The sequence below is a fragment of the Nipponia nippon genome, unplaced genomic scaffold (assembly GCF_047370975.1).
Source record: "Nipponia nippon isolate SJK-2023a ecotype South Korea unplaced genomic scaffold, ASM4737097v1 scaffold_7, whole genome shotgun sequence".
Taxonomy (NCBI): Eukaryota; Metazoa; Chordata; class Aves; order Pelecaniformes; family Threskiornithidae; genus Nipponia; species Nipponia nippon.
Genome location: NW_028262391.1, coordinates 32,728,188 through 32,748,220, shown reverse-complemented (window position 1 = coordinate 32,748,220; position 20,033 = coordinate 32,728,188). Strand labels below are relative to the sequence as shown.

At 60.2% G+C, this 20,033-nt stretch overlaps 2 protein-coding genes across 3 annotated transcripts; both read left to right on the top strand.

The window, feature by feature from the left end:
* Positions 1 to 669: 669 nt before the first annotated feature.
* FA2H (fatty acid 2-hydroxylase) lies at positions 670 to 12,885 on the top strand. 2 transcript variants are annotated; one of them, XM_087741024.1, is made up of 7 exons: positions 670 to 960; positions 6,828 to 6,923; positions 8,686 to 8,828; positions 8,917 to 9,044; positions 10,326 to 10,498; positions 10,977 to 11,229; positions 12,042 to 12,885. In XM_087741024.1, exons 1-7 carry the CDS (start codon positions 700 to 702, stop codon positions 12,119 to 12,121), a joined length of 1,134 nt encoding a protein of 377 aa, XP_087597150.1. In that variant the 5' UTR covers positions 670 to 699; the 3' UTR covers positions 12,122 to 12,885. The 2 variants fall into 2 exon arrangements, with proteins under 2 accessions (XP_087597150.1, XP_009468806.2); XM_009470531.2 differs by having other exon boundaries at positions 8,938 to 9,044; positions 12,042 to 12,883.
* A 912-nt stretch (positions 12,886 to 13,797) lies between these two features.
* On the top strand, positions 13,798 to 19,965 carry MLKL (mixed lineage kinase domain like pseudokinase). The gene is made up of 11 exons (XM_009470530.2): positions 13,798 to 13,934; positions 14,615 to 15,184; positions 15,336 to 15,449; positions 15,553 to 15,727; positions 15,836 to 15,933; positions 16,067 to 16,202; positions 16,715 to 16,799; positions 17,227 to 17,375; positions 17,573 to 17,622; positions 18,107 to 18,247; positions 19,389 to 19,965. Exons 2-11 carry the CDS (start codon positions 14,728 to 14,730, stop codon positions 19,439 to 19,441), a joined length of 1,458 nt encoding a protein of 485 aa, XP_009468805.1. The 5' UTR covers positions 13,798 to 13,934; positions 14,615 to 14,727; the 3' UTR covers positions 19,442 to 19,965.
* Positions 19,966 to 20,033: the final 68 nt, after the last annotated feature.

Here is a 20,033-nt window from a genome sequence, read left to right as displayed (position 1 = left end):
GCCCCAAAGCCGGGGGACCGGGGTGGGCTCCCCATTCCTGAGCTGGCAAACCCCACCTTAATCACCGGCTGCGGCCTGGCGCGACCGGCGACGCCAAAATTTGCCGGCACGTGGCCTGCCCCTGTGCTCAAAGGTGTCACCCCAAAGCACCCCCCCGCCCAATCCCAGCGTCTGCTTGGAGGGAAGCCTTTCCAAAAAAAATGGGGAGAAAAACTCCTCCTTTCTTCTTATCGCGATTTATTTGCCCGCAACTCACTGAGGGGGAGTTTGGGGCTGCAGTGCCGCCCGCCCAGGGTGATTGCATGTGGGAAATTTAATTAAACAGCGAAATAAATCTGCAAACAGCCGGGGGAGGGGGGACACGGATGGCCCCAGGGTCCCCCGCTCTCCGGGGGCTGGGGCTCCTTGGCCACTGGGGAGGTGCGGGGGGCACCCCCGGGGCTACCACCCTTCCCAGGGTGCCCCCCGCACCTCCCCAATTCCCCCCCAGCGGGGCACCTGAGGCGGGGCGGGGCCTCCCCCCCAAACCCCGCCCCTCCCCCGTCGCGACCCAACGGGCGGCGGGGGGGCGTGGCGTGGCCGGTCGGGATATGCATGTATGCAGATGAGCAGGTGCCGCCAGAGCGCGGCAGAGCGACAGCGGGCCGGGACGGGCCGGGCCGGGACGGGACGGGCAGGGCGGCGGGGCCGGCGGGGGCCATGGCGGCACCGCGCTCCTTCAGCGCGGCGGAGGTGCGGGCGCGCTGCCAGCAGGGCGCCTGCCTGGTCCGCTGCCGCCGCCGCCTCTACGACCTGAGCGGCTTCGTGCGGCTGCACCCGGGCGGGGAGCAGCTGCTGAGGCGGCGGGCCGGCACCGACGTGAGCGCCCAGCTGGACGGGCCGCCCCACCGGCACTCGGCCAACGCCCGCCGCTGGCTGGAGCAGTACTACGTGGGGGAGATGGAGCCCGGCGAGGAGCAGGTACGGCCGGTGCTCTGCGGGATGCCCCGGCTCCGGGCCGTGCGGGGTCTGCGGGGCTGTCCCGGCTCCGGGGTGCACAGAGTCTGTAGGGTGCTCCCGGGCCGGGCTGTGCGGGATCTGAGCAGTGCGGGGTCTGTAGAGCACCCCCAGTCCCGGGTGCGCGGGGTCCGAGCTGCACAAGGTCTCTAGGGCACCCCGGGGCCGGGCTGCGCGGGATCTGAGCCGTACAGGGTCTCTAGGGCACCCCGGGGCCGGGCTGCGCGGGATCTGAGCCGTACAGGGTCTCTAGGGCACCTCGGGTCCGGGCTGTGTGGGATCTGAGCCATACAGGGTCTATAGGGCACCCCGGGGCTGGGCTGTGGGGGATCTGAGCCGTGTACGGTCTATAGGGCACCCCGAGTCCAGACTGCGTGGGATCTGAGCCATACGTGGAGTCTTTGGGGTGCACATAGCGTATAGGTTGTATAGGGCACCCAGGTGCAGGTCTGAGCTGTATGGGACATGGTGTGTGTGTTGGGTTGGAGCTGCACGGGATGCTTGGGGTCCGGGCTGTGGAGCGTCTGGGGTGTATGGGGCATGTGGGGTGTATGGGGCAGAGGGTGTTTGAGGCTCCTGGGGTCCTGCTGGGTGGTGCCTGAGGTGTACAGGGTACAAAGGTCCCGGGTGTATGGGGCACACTGGTTCCGGGAGGTCTGTGGGGCCGTCAGCGTCTGTGGGACTGGGGTCTGTGGGGCCTGAGGTGCAGAGGATCCCGAGGCGCATAGGGTTCAGGCTCCTCAGGGCATGTGACAGAGCATGTCCCGGGAGCACAGAGCCTGGGATCTATGAGGTCCCACCCCATGGTGACATCCCACCCTGGCCGTGTCGGGAGGCAGGGCTCATGGGTGACCCTGGCGTGCCAGCACCGTGTGGAGGTGTTGGGTCTCCAAAGGGGTGTGAGAGGTGGGGACGTGCAGCTCGGTGTTGGCTTGTGGGGCCATGTGGCACGGGGCAGGTGATGGGACAGGGCACCCTTCCTGGTACTGCCAGTGCTCGGCCAGGGACCGGGGTGCTGGGTGCCGGGGCTTGCCAGCAATGAGTGGCCGCCGCTGGGGAGAGGAGCGCGGCCGCCTCCCTAACCGTCTGGGCGCGGGGCAAGGGTGGCCATGACTCAGCGCCGTCCTCGCCGTGCCAGCCCCGCGCTCAGCTGCTGCCCAGGCAGAAGGGAAAACACCCCAGGGAAGCACCGCTGCCAGGTGAACTTCCAGGAGGCAACGTGGCACCGGGCACTGCTGCCCCCGTTGCTGGCCCTCACCGGCGCTGGATGCTGGAGCAGTGGGCCCGGCCCAGCCCCTTTTGCCAGGCCAGTGGCCGCTTTCCCCTTGGGACATCCCAGCAGGGTCAGTGACCGGTCGGTCCCTCCGAGCTGGTTGTTTGCACTTGCTGGTTCTCCTCCCCGCGGCACAGCCTCGGCCCCGATCGGCGGCAGCGCCACAGACGGGGCTTTGTTCGGCCTCGGTGCGATGCCTGCTCTTTCCCCAGATCCCAGCGATGGCACCTCCTCTGTTGGGACACTCGTTGCTGCCGCCTCCTCGCAGGCGTGACGAGCCCGACGGGTTGGGGCGAAGGAAGGTACCGGACAAACGAGTTCTCATACCGCAGCCTGCGCCGAGGGGAATTGCCACCGTCCCAATGCAAATACACGGTGTGATAATGCCGGGGCGCTGGGAGATCAGACGCTACCTGGCACTAGATAAACCATCCCGGGTTGTAGCACAGGGGGAGGGGGGAAAAAGCTGCCTGCTGCACGGTGAGGCTGGCCGTGCTGCGTCCAGCATGCACCTGATGTGTGAGCTGCTCTGCTGGACTTGCTGCCCCCCAAAAATCCCCTTTGGAGGGAGATGGGAGGAGTCGACGCCCTCGGTGGCGCTTGGGTTCTTGCTTTGGCTGCTTTCGGGCAGGCATACCCCAAGCAGCGCTTTGAAGGAGGCATTGCCTGGCCCTGGTCTGGCTCCGGACCCCCACAGCTTTGCCGATGCCTCTCCTTGCCCCTCGGAGGTCCCAGGGCTGCACCATCCCCGTGCTGAGGGACGCAGGAGCCTGTGGTCCTGCGGGCATCCAGCATCCCCCCTGCTTATGCCCAGGGACTTTGAGGATTTTTGAAAGGGGGAAAAAAAATGTGTTAATGCAGGAGGGGTGAAGAGGAAGATGAGAGCCAGCCTTCACCCCCCCGGCACGTCTCTCCGCGCCCCTTCATGCGGCTCTCGGGAGCTCGGCTTGGCTCCATCCATCACCCAGCCCCATTTGGCCAAGGACAAATTAACCCCCAAAACTTTTTATCTATGCAAACAGAATTTATAGGGGAGATCAAAGCAAGAAGCAATAATTACCCAAACTAGACAGTGGATTTTAACAGCTTTGCTAGAGGGAAACTGGATCATCTAATTACCCCTCCAATTTAAGCAATGAGAGACTTTCATCACAGCCTCTTTGGGGTGCGTGATGTGGCCATGAGTCACGGCAAATCCCCTGTCCCTCTCGGGGCTGGTGTCCTCCCCTTCCTCTCGCCCGCATTGCTGCATGTCAGGCTTGTTCTGGCTCTCCGTCCGTCCCAGCCTGAGCTCCCTCGAACATAGGTGCTCGCACGTTATTTGGAGGTGTTGTAACAAGGAGAAGCTATTTTTTATTGTTATCATTAGAACCACTTAAATTCAACCTCCTTTTAATAGTCTTGCTGCACCCAGGGTTTAATGGGCTGAGACGCAGCCTCGTGGGGCTCTGCCAGCTGCTGCCTGGGAACTGTGATGCTGGTGGGATGGTGATGCTGGGAGCATGCCACCGTGGGTAGGGACCTCGCTTGGGCTCCCCGTGCCTTGTGGGGTGTCCTCGTGCTACATGCCTGAGCCCTGCATTGCCAACGCAGCTTGTCCCATGTGGATATCACAAATTTGAGCCAGGGGGAGGTTTCCAGCTCTTCCTCCTTCCTGCGTCCCAGGCACATCAGACCCCACGCCGGACCGTCCCTCCTGTCTGTACCTGCTCCTATCACAGCTGCATTTTGTTTTTCTTTTAACACCATGAGCCTTGATGCCGGGCAGCACCAGGGCGATGTAGCTGGCACAGGAGCGACGCCGAGCTCCCCCCAGCCCTGCCTGACCCATGCAGGGCAGTGGGATGCTCGGAGGCGGATGCCAGGTCACCCGGTCACCGCATTGCGCTGCGCCCTGGTTGTCTGGCCCCGCTGCTTCCCAGCAGGAGAGCCGGCACCTCCCCGGTGTTCCCACTCTCCGGGGCGGCGGTGCGGGAAGGCAGCGCTTTGTAGGCATTAACTTTTCCCTTCTTTACATCAGGCCTCTTGCGCATCTTTGCTGGCAGGACCTGTTTGCCTGGGGACGACTCAGATGCATCAGCATCACCCACGGGTGACGGGCAGAGCCTGGCGCTTGCAAAGACCCTCTCAGCCTCCTTCCAACCCGCCTTTATTTTGAGGAGGAGGACAGGCAGAAGCCTCAGCGCTGATCTGGGTGCTGGTGGGGATCAGTCCCCATGCAGCCCCTGTGCGGTTGGGGCAGGCAGGAGCATGCTACCGCTCTGGGGAGCCAGCCGGGGCACGCAGGCATGGCTCACACCCTGGTTGCGCCATGGCTGCCGGTCCTTTCGGTGCCAGCCCCAGGGTGAAGAAGAGGAGAGCTTTCCTCCTGCTCCCCAGCCGAGGAAGAGGAGGAGGAGGTGACTCAGGCGAGGCTGGGCGCTGGAAGGGAGCTGCCGTAGCACTCGGGGCAATGGTATCTCACTGGTGGCACCCGTCATCTCCAGCCCAGGTGCTGCCGGCGAGGTGGGGTCCGAGCCCCCCCGTACGCCTCCCTGACCTGGGAGGACGAGGAAGCCTCTGGCCACAACGTGGTGCTCGGGCATCCATGGCCAGGGGAGTTGGAGGTGTGTGGACATTTCGGAAAGGGGAGGAGAGGTGCCAGGGTGTTGCGTCAGCCTGCCTTTCTTAAGCATCCTTCCTGCTGCCGGAGAGGCTGCGGTGCAAGCGTTGAGGTAGAGAGCTCAGACTCATTTCTCAGGGGATGGAGAAGCCGCCTCTCTCTTAAAGCCAAATTTTCTTCCAAAGCACCTGCGGGGAAGAGGCAAAACTGTAACTTGACCATCCTCGGCTGGATTTCAAGGCATCCCACCTCCCCCAGGGTTTCAGGATGTCTGGCTGAAGGACGGAGCATACAAAGCTGAAAATAGTGGTGGGGAGCCTTGCAGAGGGAGGTGTGGTGGTCCACAGCGTCAGCTCGCACTGACGCTCTGCCTGCCTTAAAATTGATGCCTGCTCACGTCCAGCCTGGCTGGAAATATCCCCTGCACACTCCACTGGGGCGAGGGGCTGCCTCCGGGCTGGGTAGCGCAGCTCCTGTACCGGTGAGATGAGGCTTGAAACCTAGCTAGCCCGGGAAAGGGGATGCGAGCCCAGCTGGCAAGGAGTGCCCGCTGTCGGCAAACAGCACCCAGGCCCTGCCTCGGCATCACTGGTACAGCACGGAGTAAAGTCCTGCCTGCCCTGGCGAGGTGACTCCAGTCCTCCTGCATCCCAGCTCCTCCTGCGGCTGCTGGCGGGGCGGCGGTTATTCCAACAGGGATGCGATGCCCTCACATCCCGCAAGGGAATCGCATCCCTCTCAGAGCAGCGGAGACAGCATCCGTCGAGGAGCCCCGCTTGTGCCGCGGCTGCCAGGAGAAAACCCTTTCTCGCTGCAAGTGGCACAGCTGGAAACCCCGGCGGGCATTGCTGTGCTGGGGCTGCCAGGCCGTGCCGTACCCTGCTGCCAGGTTAATGGGTAACTCAAGCGGGAGAAAAGGCATGTTTGGCACGTCCTGCCTGGGGAGCTGGCAGGCTGCTGGCACTGCCGCTGAGGGCCATGGCCAGCTCAGGGCTTGCACGGGCACGCTGTGGCCTCGCCAAGCCCCCCGCTGGCGGCAGGGCCAGCTCTGGAGCTGGCAGGGCCACGAGAAGGAGGCCGGTGCTGGCAGCCGGCGATGCATTTGCTTCCAAACATCAGACAAGGCAGGTTCCTCCTGTTTCTCAGCCAAGCCTGGCAGCGGGACCGCAGCCTGGGCTTCATCCTGCCACTGCCGTACCAGCGGGTCCCCTGGGCCTCGGTGTGCCCTTTCTAGCCAAACCAAACCCCCACACCATCTTGCATAGCCTGTGGCGAAGATGCCTGGCCCAGCGCTGCCCTGCAAAGGGCACTTTGCCTTTTTCCCCGGGGCAAGCTCCCGCCTGCTGCATTTTTTCCACCCCGTGCCCAGCTCCCCGGCTCTGGCAGCCCAGCTTCCTTGGGGACTGAAATGCCAAGCTGGGGTTTTGCTGGAGAGCTGTGGGATGGGGAGGAGGGAGCCTGGCGCTGGCGTTGTGAGCACTAACCCAGCGATGCCCCTCGCTTTGCTGGCAGCAGCGCTGGCTCAGGCTGGTGCTTGCCAGGCTGCTGGCCTGCAGGAAGGTGAGCTGTGCTACAGCACTGCCCGTTTGCAAGGGGAAACGCTGGCCAAGGGCCCGGGAGCTTCCGCCTTGCAACGCCCGAGCACCGGCACCCAGTGCCCTCCTGGCAGCACGGTGGGGTGGCCTGAAAAGTGGGCTTGGGGGGAGGTTTCCGAAAAGACCCGAGCGCGCGATGGTCTGTGCATGGTTCAAAGGGCAGCACAGCTCGCCAGCAGCCCCATCCCTCAGGAACCTGCTCTGCAGGAACTGACTGACTTAAATTCATCAGATTTTTTTCCCTTATTTATTTAGCAGGCAGGAGCAAGCTCTGCCCGTGCCCCTGGGTGGCATGGCCACCACCATCCGCAACTGCATCTGCCACCGGTCTTTCACCACAGGGTTTTCCTTTTCTTTTTAGAGCCTCCCTGAGACGGTGGATGAGAAGGCGGTGGATGCTGCAGCCCAGACCTCAACGCGGATGGATCCCCGCTGTAAAACGGTGGACGTAGAGAAGGTAAGAGCCGGGGGTTTCTCCTGCATGGTGTTTGCCAGAGGGCTCCTGGGGGAGACCAGGTCTCCTCTTCCCCGCAGGAGCACTGGCTTTCTGCTGACCCTGGGAAGGGAGGGATGCCGGGAAGGAGCCGGTCCGGCTGCTCCTGCCCTTTCTCCTGGTGCAGACGACATCGCTTGCGCTTTATTGCCCAGGCGTGGCCACGCTGGGAGGCTCCTGCCATGGCAGCGTGGGCAGAGATGGCTTTCTCTGACAGCAGCTGTGCCCTTTGAGCGGGACGTGCTGCCAAGCCGCACCTTGCTTGCTTGGTTTATTTTTTTTTCTTGCTTTATTTATTTTTTTCATTTTTTCTTCTTGACTGAGCACTCATAATGAGCACTGAGGGATCCCCCGGCCCGGGCAGGGCGATCCCCGTGTGCGCTGGGTGCTCCCTGCCCTGCCAGCTCCTCTCCGAGCATGCCATGGGAGCAGGGGTTTGTCCCCAAGGTGCCTTTGGATGTCCCTGCCGTTCGCATCACCATCTGGCCGCCGTGCCTTGCACAGCCCCGGCTAGTCAGTGAGCGTGCTTTTATCTTGCAAAAGGATTTTTTTTTTTTGAGCAAGAGAACAGCTATCACCCACCCCTCTTCATATTTTGCTGCTGACCGCCTTTAAAAGTGAATCTGCCATCCCAAAGTGACCTTTTTACTCTAACTTTTCCCCTACCTCCCCGATGGAGGGTATCTCCATCCCCATCCATGCACCCGCTGTGGGCTGGGGTTGTTTCCCCTCCTGGTTGATCGCATCTGTCCCTGCCTGGAGCAGAGCCCCAGAAATGCCTGTGGCCAGCTTGGCTTCTTGCCCTGAAACGCCCCAAGCTGAGCTGTCGCCCCCCCCCCGCCTCCGCTGCCAAATGACCGCAGGCACAGCCCCGGGCGCTGGGTTGCCGCACCGGCGCCATGCGACAGCCGATGGGGAGCTGCCAAGCCCGGGGCTCAGCCGGGCGAGCACGGTTTCTGTCCCGGGGCAGGGGTGGGACTGAGAAACCACTTTATCTGGCCAGGCCAGCAGAAGACGCGGCCGGGGATGCTGAGCGGCAGCCAAGGCGGTGCTGCCGGTTGGGTCTCTCTATTTTCATCCCATGCAGACATGCGCACCCGCACAGGTCCCTCCTTGCTCTTGCAGCCATCTGAATGCAGCCATGTGCTGGAGCAGCAACGGGCGTTTGCATTCCCATCCTGTATCCCTGCTCCCCATCCCTTTCTGCTTTGCTCCCCGCTGCCAGAGCGCTCAAACGGCCGTGGCCGCCCTGCGTGTCCTCTCCGCAAGGAGAACAGCCCTTGGCCAGGGCAATGCCACGGTGACAGGCTCTGCGTCCTACCGGCGGCTCTCTGGCATGGCTAGCAAGCGGGGAGTATCGCTGCTCGCTATCTAATCTTGGCAGCTCCCAGCGAGGGAAAAGAGCCTCAGTTATCAGGGCCTGATGCTGAGCCAGGTCTGGGTACAGCTGCCTTCACCTTGAACCGCCGGCAGGTAGCCAGTGGCACGGGGGCGAGCTCAGCCCCGTGTTCGTGGGTAGATGGGACTGATGTGTGTCTGGCTCTGCTTGTCTGCCCCGCACTGGTGCTTGTGGGGAGCTCAAGGCTGCTTGGAGCAAGAAGCAGCTGCTTGTGGGGCATGGGAAGGGGTTTGCAGCCCGAAATCCCGCAGCTGCAGCACAGCTTTGTGCCCAGTACCGGGGCGGTGTGTGGGTCCCATGGGGTACAACCGCTGTCTGTTCCCTCAGGACCTGGTGGACTGGCAGAAGCCCTTGCTGTGGCAGGTGGGCTACTTGGGGGAGAAGTACGACGAGTGGGTGCACCAGCCCGTGGATCGGCCCATCCGCCTCTTCCACTCGGATCTCCTTGAGTCCCTCTCCAAGACAGCGTGGTGAGCCCCCGGGGGTCTGCGCCGTGCCCCGGCCGGTGCCTCCACAGGGAGGGGGGGATGGCTCGCCACCCGCGGGACGCTCCCTCAGGCATCTCCTTCTACCCCACAGGTACGTGGTGTTCATGGTGTGGGCCCCCGTGGTGCTCTATCTCAGCTGGGTCAGCTACACCTCCCTCGCCCAGGGCAACACCCGGCTCTTCTCCTCCTTCACCACAGGTACCAGCAGCAGCAAAGCCTTTCGGCTCGGCTCGCTGCCCCCGCTCTGGGTCCAGGGGCAGGACAGCCATGGGTGGGGGGGAGACCTCTGCATCCCTTCCGCATCCCTCCTTCCATGCATGCTCACCATGAGCCACATGCAAGAGCAGCGGGTGAGCCCCTGTCCCCGCGGCCACTGGCATGTCCCCTGCACGAAGCCGCCTGCGCTGCTTTAAAGCCTGAGCTCGCCCACCTCCATCCCCTCCTCTCACCCTCACAATTCGGTCCCCTGGGGGGATCAATGGAGGGAGGGAGCCCGCTGGCCCAGAGTGCAGCCCGCTCCCTCTTGCCTCCTTTCCCTCCATCCCCAAAACCGAGCCCCGCCAGCGCTGCGGCGTGTGCCACCCCCCGCCGACGCCCACCCCGGGTCGCGGCTGGATGCCGGTGCGGCGGGCGAACAAACCCGGCTCTCAGCGCCGCTGGCGTTGCACAGTGCGAGGCTTGTTTGCCCGAAGCGCCTGCCCTTGAATCTCCCACTGTCTGCTCCCCCGGGAATAACAAGCGTGGCCGGGGCAGGCTGTCTTCTTTGTTGTGCCTTTTTTTTTTTTTTTTGCTGGGTTCCCTATTTTTTTTGCAAGGTGCCACCCGGTGCCAGCAGTGCCCGGCCGTGGGGTGGAGCACCCACTGCACCGGCACCCCCCTCCACTCCTTGCAGCGTTCAGCACCTTGCTGCCAAGGGTTTTGTTCTGTTTTGTTTTTTTCTAAAAATGAACAGGTTTGGGGGGGATCGGAATTCTGCTAGCGAGGTCACAGAACTGGCAGCCAGCCCTGAAAGGAGGAGGTGGCTCAAAAATGCTCTGCGGGGGAAAGCGCCCAACAAACCTATTCTTTTTCCCAAAAAATAAAAAAAAAACCCAATGCCAGCAACACTGTTTAACTGTCGTGAGCGCTGCCTGTGCAGACAAGGTCCCTCCTGCCTTGTTCTGGAGGGTGAAGCAGCTTTGGAAGGATAGGGCTGTCCCCGGGGTGCGTGTCCAAGCCCTGATTGGCATCTGGGATGCAGGGGCAGTGAGGAGCTGACTGTTTCCGTAAAGAGTGTAAATTAATGGGAATCAGAGGAAAATGTGGTTTGGAGCGGTGCTTGGGAAGATAGCTCCCTGGGGAAGCTTGGGGAAGGAGGTGGATGAGAGGTGAGAGGGAGGGAGAGCTGAGCTTCACCTGGATGCCGATGGGAGGATGGTGATGGATAAGAGCACCCCTGCATCGCCTGCCCTGCTGACCGCTGCATGTCTCGTTGTGTAGAGTACTCCATCCCCGTCCACAAATACTACTTCCCCTTCATCTTCCTCCTGGGGATGTTCCTGTGGTCCCTGCTAGAGTACCTCATCCATCGCTTTGTCTTCCACATGAAGCCACCCGCTAGTAACTACTATCTCATCACCCTGCATTTCTTGCTGCATGGGCAGCATCACAAGGTGAGTCGCAGCTTACGCCTCCGCCGGCACCCGCCAGGCCGTGGGAACAGTGGCCTTTGCTCAGGCAGAGCCTGTTTGTGCGTGTTCGACGTGACTCGTGGTGTCTTCGCCCCAAGCAGGGCCCTTACCTAATACCAGCAAGGGCTGCAAGACGGGCTCAGAGGAGCTGGAGTTAAGCCTGTGAGCTCCAGTTGGGCAAGAGGAACACCAAAAAAGCCATGGGCTCCCTCTAGCTTCGCTGGAGGAAACGTCCCCGTGGAGCTCGGGGACCTGCCAGCCAAAGCCACTGGCTGCCTGGCCAGCTTGGCATGGGTGCCCGGCTGCTCTCACCACGGGGTACATCCTTTGGGGAGGGTTTCTGGGGGCTGCTTTGGTGTTGGCTTTTCCCAAATGGGCGTCCCCAGTGCTTGGCAGGGATGCGCTGGGGACATGGGGTGAGCTAGGAGCTGCCTGTCCCACTGTCCTTCTCTGCTTCCAGTCTCCCTTTGACAGTTCCCGCCTGGTCTTCCCTCCCGTGCCGGCCTCGCTGGTGATCGGCTTCTTCTACGGCGTCCTGCGGCTCCTGCTGCCCGAGGTGCTGGGGCTCTCGGTGTTCGTCGGGGGGCTCTGCGGCTACGTCATCTACGACATGATGCACTATTACCTCCACTACGGCTCGCCGAAAAAAGGCACCTACCTGTACGGGCTGAAGGCGTATCATGTCAAGCACCACTTTGAACACCAAAAAGCAGGTAGCGCTGCCTTTCCCACGCATGGTGACGGGAATGAGGGCTGTCAAAGCCCAGCCTTGCCTGCACGTGTGCAGCTGATGCTCTGAAACATTTGGCATTTGGGATTTGGGATGGGGAAACCCAAGCACTGCGCCGCTGGGGAAGCGGCGTACGAGGTGCTGCAGCCCCATGAGGCACATTTCTTGGCCCCCAAGTTGAGGATGGCGAGGCGCGGGGGCGAAGGCAGCAGTCCATCTCGCCGGCGGGCACCAGTGCCGCCCGGGGATGCCGGGGCGGAGGCAGAGCCCCCGCGGCGCCAGGATGTGGGTGCCCGTCCCCGCCCGGGGCAGCATCTCCTCCTGCCGGCAGGCGTTGGCGGGCGCAGGGTGAGGCCCCGGGGTTCCCCGGGTCCTCCCCGCACCTTCCCCAGCCTGGCACTTGCTCAACCTGCCCTTTGCCCTGTTTCCTAGGAGAAAACGCCCCATCCTGATAAGCTATCATCCATCGGGCTGTTAGCTGGCCCAGCCAGCTCCTTCTGCTCCCTCTGCTCTTCCTCCTCCCCCTCCCCTTGCCTTCCTCCCTCCCAGAAACATGGGCAATCCTCCCTCACCAGCCTCTCTGGAGGGACCGCCTGGCCCTGGCGCCTGTCGGCCATTGTCACCTTTGCACCCAGCTGGGTGACCTCCCATCCCAGCCACGTGCGCCTCGTGCTGCTGCCCATCTTGGCGACAGTGGCACCAGCTCGGTTAACGCCAAGCAAGCTGCGCCCTGTCCCTGGCGGCATCCCGGTGACAGCGGTGCCGCGGGCTGAGCACTCTCTCCCCTGCCCGCAGGCTTCGGCATCAGCACCCGCTTCTGGGATCACCCCTTCCGGACGCTCATCCCCGAGGAGACCTTCGAGAAAGAGGACTGACAGCCCCAATGCAGTGCCCGGCTGCTGGCTCCATCCCTCCTGGGCTGGGGCTGGCATCTCCCCCAGCCCTCGGCAAGGCTAGCAGGCCCCTGCCCCCTTCCGGGGGCTGCGCCACAGCGGTGGTCCCACACCGGAGCATCCCAGTGGTGCGCTGTGGTCCAGCTGTGGCACTACCAAGGAGGACAGGGGGGAGTGAGGATGCGGGAAAAGGGGAGGAGGAGGTTGAGGGGCTCCCTGGGTGGCTCCTGGCCCTTCCTCGCCGCCCTCCCTCTCCAGGCCACGGATGCATGGGCAGGTCTGCTGCCCGAGAGATGAAGTGCCCGATGCTGCCCTCCCTCCTCCGCCCTGGCACCTCGCCGGAGCCCCCCCAAGCCCCTGGCCCTCCCAGGGTGCCCCCTCCCCGGGGCGCCCAACATGCTGCAGTTAACCCCATCACTTAACTCGTGCCGAGGGGCTTCCGTATCCCGGGTCCTTCTCCTGGCCTCATCCCAGCACAGGGTTTTCTTGGCCTGCAGCCCTTGGGGTGGGGATCCTGCAGGTCTGGATTTTGCCTTTTTCTAACCAGTGAACTCGTGTATCTCTGCCAGATTTATCAAGTTCATGTTTTTTGTAGACATTGGCTACTTGAAACGCAAACTCCAATGAACAGAATTGCTATGAGATGCCTTTTTTTGCTGATCCTGTGATTTTTTTTTTTCTAATGTTTACTGCGGATATTTAAAGGTTTGGAATAAAGTTATATGTAAAACTGTAGACACTACAATTGTAAATAAACTGTATATTTTGAAAAATAAAGCCTTTTAAAAAGGGTCTGGCAAACATATCCATCGGGGCTGCTCCCATGTTTTCCCACCCTCGGTGCATCTCTTCCCAGGTGCCGATGGCCCTCGGTGCCACAGTACCTTGCGGTCACCTTTCTCGGCTCCCCACGCTGACGAAAGCCATACCGTCAACCACGGTGGTGGCAAGGGAGATGCTTTTTGCAGCAGGGAAAACACAGCAAACCCGCATGACCCCGAGATCTTGGTAAGCAGAAGCTGGTCGGGGCTACCGCTCACTTCTCCGAAGTTGGGCAACAGCATCACATGCTGCCCCGCATTTCCCAGCATCAGCCTGGCCCTCTGACGAAGCCAGCCACAAAGCTTCCTGCACTGCCGGCAGAGGTCAGGCACCATTTCCAGCACTTCCTTTGATGCTGGGGGGCTGCAGGGATGGGGAGGGGAGCGGAAGATCCTAAAGGACCAGCATCCTTCATGTGGGACAGGTGCCCGGTGGGGGAAGCTCAGCGGGGCACAGAGCTGATGCCGAGGGTGTTACGGTGCCCTGGGTGAGCCTTGCTGGAGCTGACGGCACAGCAGAAAGGGTTGGGGTGCTCAAAAGAGCAGCAAGTGTCAATATGGGGGGCACAGCACCCCCCAACCCCCTATTTCCTGCAGGCAATTCCTTCTTCCAGCTGGCAAAACCCAGCACGGGGGTGGGGGGGGGTGGGGGGATACAGCCCACCCGGCCACTTCCTCCGCCACTCCAAGCAGCTTTCTTAGAACAGTGAGCCAGGGTGGCCTGGGAAGCTGCGGCGGGTTGCACAATGCCCCTTCCGCTGCCCGCAGGAGCTGCAGCCAGGGAGGGCACCCTATAAACTCTCACTCGTCCTGCCGTGCCGCTCCAGTCTGCAGAGACAGCCGAGGCGGAGGCGAGCAAAGCGGGGCCAGATAAACCCAGCTGATTCTCTTAGCAAGCGGACAAGCTTCTTCCTTGGGGGCCGTGCTGGAGAGAGCCTGAAGAGGAAGAGAGAGTGGCTGCAGCTTGTTTCTGGGTGCGTTTCTGTCTCATTTCCAGCTGGTAGAGCTCGGCACCCCTCTCTCAGTGCTGGCTGCATCAACGGCACGGGTGGCTGCTGCTAGTTTCCCTGCAATTGGGGCAGTTTTCTGTCCCTGCTGCCTGGACGTGGGCTGGGGAACGGGAACCGTCCCTATGCTGAGCACATAGAAAGAGTTTGATTTAAAATCTTAAGCGGGCAATACAGGGCTACAGGGAGAAAGTATGGAGGAGTCGGGGACGCCGGGGCTGTGAAGGTGTGAAAGCTTTTATTAGATGGGTGATAACAGAGAGAGTGACGTTGGCTAGAAATGGAAATGGATCTTTATGGTCAAAAATGTAGGGTCTGAGGGCAGGAGCCTGGGGTGGCGCAGGTCCGGTGCCAGGAAGCACTGCTCTTTGGGTCATTGCTGACCCCGATGGTCTGTGTGTAAGCTCTCTCTGGATATGGCTAACACTAAATTAATTTACATAAATCAAGCCAAAGCACCTCTTGCTAATGCGGAGCGAGATGTGCCAATACTGCCGCTACCGATGTCTCTGTTTGTGAGTGCCCACTCCGGTCTGCACAAGCGGCCACGGGGCCAGGCGAAGCAGAGAAATCAAAGCAGCCAGAGGAGATACAAGGGGCTATAGGAGACCTGGAGAATGGTGTGCGATGTTAAGGCTGTTCCTTAGGGTGGAAGGCGTGGAAGAGCCGCATCCAGCTGATCCCTGAGTGGTGCCCGAGGCTCACCTCCACCAGACGCTGCCAGCCCGTGTCCCCAGCGGCCAAGCCCTTTGCTGCCAGCATGGACATTGTGGAGAAAGTCCTCTCTGTGGCCCAGGCCATCCATGCCCAATTCGAGCAGGTGAAGTGCTGTAAGCACCAGTGCCAGCGCCTCGTGGAGCGCATCCAGATCCTGCTGGAGCCCGTGAGGATCCTCAGGGCTCAGCTGCCGAAGCACATCTCCCACCATGAAGAAGAACTGTTGAGGAAGCTGCTCCGGGCACTGGGGGAAGCCCAGAAGCTGGTGATGAAATACAGCCAGACCAGCTGGATCCAGAAGTTCCTGAGAGCCCACAGTGCTGGCGAGGAGTTCGTCTGGGTGAATGAGAGCCTGGAGGACATTGCCCAGGGGCTCTCGCTGCTGCTGCAGGCAGAGCAGAAGCAGGCTTTCCTGCAGGCTTTCCAGACAAAGACTTGTCGCAGGCAGGATGCTGAGGACCTGAGGGACGACAGGGCTTTCTTGGACCAGGTGATTGCAAGTAAGTGTCTCTCCCTGAGACCGGCGGTTGGCACCTCTCCCCAGCTGCTGCCCAGAAGAGCCAAAGGGACATTTAAACCACGAGAAAAACTAACCGCATCAGTCCTGCACATTCATCCAGTGGCCCCACCCCTGCACATTTCTCTCCCCAGGTACTGAGGAGCCTGAAGACGTAGCCAGGGAGATCTACATCGACAGACAATGTATGGAGAGGAAGGTAGACTGGATGCAAAATGAGCTGAACAAAATCGTGCACGTGATGGACTGTAAGTCGGCGTTGCACCTCTAGGCACCCTGTGCACCGTGTCCTTTCACTCCGAGCCCTACCTAACGTGTCCCTTGTTCCCTCCCCGTGCATGGCGGGAGCAGGCTTGAAGAAGGTCAATGTTGGTAAAAGAGAAGACATCACCGAGATCGAGCGGGACCACCTCACCTTCTACAGACACCTGCAGGACACCGAGAGCTACGACCTCTACGAGGGCGAGTACCTCAAGTACCCCGTTGCCATCAAAACCTTCAAGAGGCCGCTGACCACTGACCCGGTGTGAGTTGTCCTGGGTGGGAGCAACACAGGGCAGCCAGGAGGGCAGGGTGGCACAGCACCATGTCATGCCTTATTCCGAGGATCTCACCATGCTGTCCCTTTCTGCAGGAAGGTGAGAGACATCTTCGAGAAGGAAATTCAGACCCTGAAGAAGTTTGAGTCTCCAAACATCCTGCGCATGTACGGGATCTGCATTGAGGAGAAAGGTAGGAGGTGTCGCATTAATGTCACCCTTTCCCTCCCCGGCCTGTCCCCAATGCTAGCTGGTGGCAGATGGTTTGTCGTGGTCCCCTCCCAAGAGGTGGCACAAGGTGGGATGCTCAAGGTTTTGCCTTGCAGATGGGAGCCCCTGCTTCTCCATTGTCATGGAGTACTGTAAGCACGGGACACTGCGGGACGTGCTGACCAAGCAACGGCACCTCTCCTGGGAGGTCCGCATTCGGATGGCCCTAGGAGCTGCCAGAGGCCTTTACAGGTGAGCTCCTGCCTAAATCAGTAAGTCCACCTGACAATCCACAAGCTGTGCGCAGCTTCCTGGTATCTCTCAGGAAGCAGCGGTATCCTGTTAGACACTGTTTCTACCACCTTGGGACAGCCTCCCGTGGGAGGCTGGTGAAGAGGTAGGCGGTGGATTTGGATGCAGTAGAACCCATCTCCCCTGGTCACTGGCCCCTCCCCTTGCTTCAAGCCTGCAAAGGCCTGGAAGGGAGAAATCCCCTTCCCCGCACCCACAGGGCAGCTTCAGGAGCGCCCTACAGCATGACTAGTTCTCCTTACGGGTCCTGCTTATCGTTATTTTGCCCACTGTGGCTCTTTCAGCAGCTGCTGGAAAGGTTGGCTTTGCAGGGTCAGTCCACCAAGACAGGCAGAGAGCTGCTGGCTTCTCTGGGTGCATGTCAGTCCATCCCCTACACAGCAGGAGGGAGCCCCGAGGTGCGTATGGGTCCATCACCGGCATGTGTTGCCCTTGGTTCTGTCCGGCTGCAGGTTGCACCAGACAGAGGAGAAGTCCCGACTCCATGGCTGCATCTGCAGTAGCAAGTTCCTGGTGGCCGGGGATTACTGTGTGAAGGTAAGGACCACGCTTGGAGAAGCTTTTGGGAGTTTTGCATGTTTTTGTGGATGTCTTCCTCCACCAACACCAAAGGGAATTGTGATGGTCCAGAATAGCACCTGGGGCAGAGTCATCTCTCCTGTCACCTTAGACACTTAGTATCTCTGTTAATCATTATCTCTGTTTTATCATCTGCAAAATGAGTGTTTCCGAGCCATCCACCCTGGGATGAGCTGAAGCTAGGGCAATTCACCTGCCTGCACCTATGGTTTTACTTGCAGAAAGAGCCACGTGCCGGGCAGCACACATGGCTGCATGCCAGCCTTTGCTGCCCAGGGTGCCTCGCTCCATTTTCTCCAGCTCGGGGCAGTCCTCAGCCGTGCCACAGGTTTCTGCAGACTGCATTTCTACCATTTCTCCTTCTCTCTCTCTCACTCTCAATCAGCTGTCGGGATTTGAGCTGTGTGAAACAGAGTCATCCATCAAGAGGAAAGTCACGAAGCACTGGAAACGAGTCGCTATGTTGGCTTATGTCGCCCCTGAGAACCTGAAAGACATCAACTATCCCTACAAGAGGCCCTGTGAAATATACAGGTGTGTTTGTCCCTCACGGGAGAGATGCCCGTAAGCAGGCAGATGTCTGGCATAGCTGTTGAGCTATGGAAGAAGGCCAGGTTTAATCGGACACATAAGCAGCCATTTGTGGTTGGCATAGCCTAAGAGTCCCCTCCATTAGGCAGGAGTAGAAGGTGGTAGGATCAATGCTGACACTCTTGCTTGTCTCCTTCCAGCTTCGGGATCGTGCTGTGGGAGATTGCGACCTCCAAAATCCCGTTTGAAGGTGAGACATCACAGGAGTCTCAACCCCTGCATAAAAGCCGCGTGGCCCGGTGCAGCTGCTTGCTGGCATTGCATGCTCCCTGCTCCTTCCCGGAGCATCCCATGGTGTGCGGGTCCCAGTGGCAGTGCCTGGTGTGCCTGGCTCTGCACGACAGCTTGATGACTTCTCCTGGGACTCCAATACAGTAAAGCATTTCAGTGGCATGCTTAAACCACAAACATGCAAGTAATTTTTGTCTCTATTTGATGTTCCTGTGCATTGAAGCATAAACACATCTCCTTGCTCCACTGGAGCACAATGGTGTCATGCCAAATACGGGGAGGTTCACTGCAGACACAGTTTGGGTGGCTTCTCTGCTGGTTTCTCCATGCCATCGGCTGCAGGAAGGCTCTTGGCATAGCTTCGCACTGCGTTTCCTCCCTAGCACCCTCCTGTGGCAGCAGAGCTCTGTCCTGACACTCCGGTTTGCATGTGTGTTGTCTAGGCTGCACTCCCCAGGAGATCATGGAGAAAATCTGCAACCGCCATTACCGGGACCCTGTTGGGGAAGATTGTCCTGCAGACCTGCGAAAAGTCATTGACCAGTGCCGGGCCTTTGACCCTTCCCAACGCCCTTCTGCTGAGGGTAAGCGTCCAGGACACCTGCTCCCCGCTCCACAGGCCCTTTGTATCCCTCAATCAGCTGCTTTGGGAGTCAGTTTGCCCCTTATTTTCTATATGAATTTGTTTGGCTTTGTGTTTTGGGATCACTCTTTGACCTACCTTCTTATGCTAACGAGTCCCCTAATACTAGACCTCTCTTTCTCCTGTGGTGTGATGGCTCACACAGTTAACATTTATCCATGTCTTGACAATACTCACCAGGCTGTTCATTTGGCATCACATAAGAGTAAGCTTTTTCTCTCAGACAAGTGCTGAACTGGGAGCAGGGGTGTGTGGGTTAATCCCCCCTCAGGTCCTGCAGATCCTGTAAGCTGGAGGAGCAGCCACAACACGGTGCAGGAATATTTCCTGCCTTGGGCTTTGAGCAATAAATTGCAATCTTGGGAATTGCTCCGCAGTGGGGAAGATTTCACTGTCTTTGAAGTTGGTCTGGGCCTGGTCAGATAAATAATCGGTCTCCATTGGAAGATTTAACAGAAACAGCAGGACAAGATAGAGGAACCTTTCTGGTGTGCTTAAAGGCACAGAGATTGTACTCTTCCCTCACTTTACCTCTCCAAGGGGAGAAAGCTTCCTTCAGACTCACCACCCCATCCTATGGAGATGGTTTCCATGCAAGAGATATGGAGACTGTGCTTAAGAAACCACTCAGCTCCTGCTGTGTGCCACGTTCTCTGTGCCTCCATCTCCCACCAGCAGCTCCCGCAGCAGACCCTGCTGCAGGGAATCACCCCGGCTGAAGTGAAAACAGCAAAAAAATAATCAGAAACGTTGGCAAAGCCGCACTGAGGATGCAGCATGTCTTTATTACTCTAAGCCAATGCCCAGCCATGCCTGTGTGGTGCTGAGCTGGAAGGATGTCTTCTCACAGCTGTTGCCAGGCATCTCTCTGTATACATGGCTGCTTTGGGCTGTACTCACCGGTGTCTGCTCGGGGCTGTCCCCCGCTAATGGCTGCCCAGTCGCACCGGCCTGAGGAGAGAGGGGCTTCATGTCCCGGTTGTTATCAGTGAGGGAAAGCTATCTTCTCATCAGGGGAAGAAAAAAAAAAAAGCCTACAACAGCTATTCTGGTTTGATTAATGCCATCCTTGTGTTTTGCAGAGATTGTGGACTTGCTGTCTGACCTGGAGAAAAGCAGAAACCAGGGGAGTTAACTGCAGAAAGCAGGGCTGGGTGACCGAAAGCAGCCAGGTGCCTCGGGAAGCAAACCAAGGGGAAGCAGCGGGCCTTCCTCCCGCAGGCTGAAGCACGCCACTCGCCCCTCTTCCCTGCCTTCGCAGAGACTGATCGTTCAATACACGTGTATTCGTTCCTCTATGCGAGACCTTCATGTCGCCTCTCCAAGGGGCCGTGCCTGGCTTCGTCTCGGAGGCGGCTGGCGGGTGAGGGCACCCTGCCACAGGCTCTGCCCTCGAAAGGCCCTCCCAGGGGACACAAGGGGAGGCCGGCAGCAACCCCGGCGGCTGGGGGGACCGGAGGGAGGCGACACGGCCAGCTTCTCCTCAGCCCCGCCGCTGCCCGCGGGGCGCGGGGGCCGGGCTCCCTCGGCGCTCCCTCAGGGCTCCCTCAGGGCGCGGCGGGCCCCGCCGCCATGGCAACGCCCCGCCCACCTCGACCCCTGTTTGAATCCCCTCGAGCTCCCGCTCATTTCGCCGCAGCGGCGGCTCCCCCAATGGAAACGCGCTCCCCGGCGCTTGCTCCGCCCTCTATGGCCGTCGGCCGTCTCACCGCCCAATCATCCGGGCG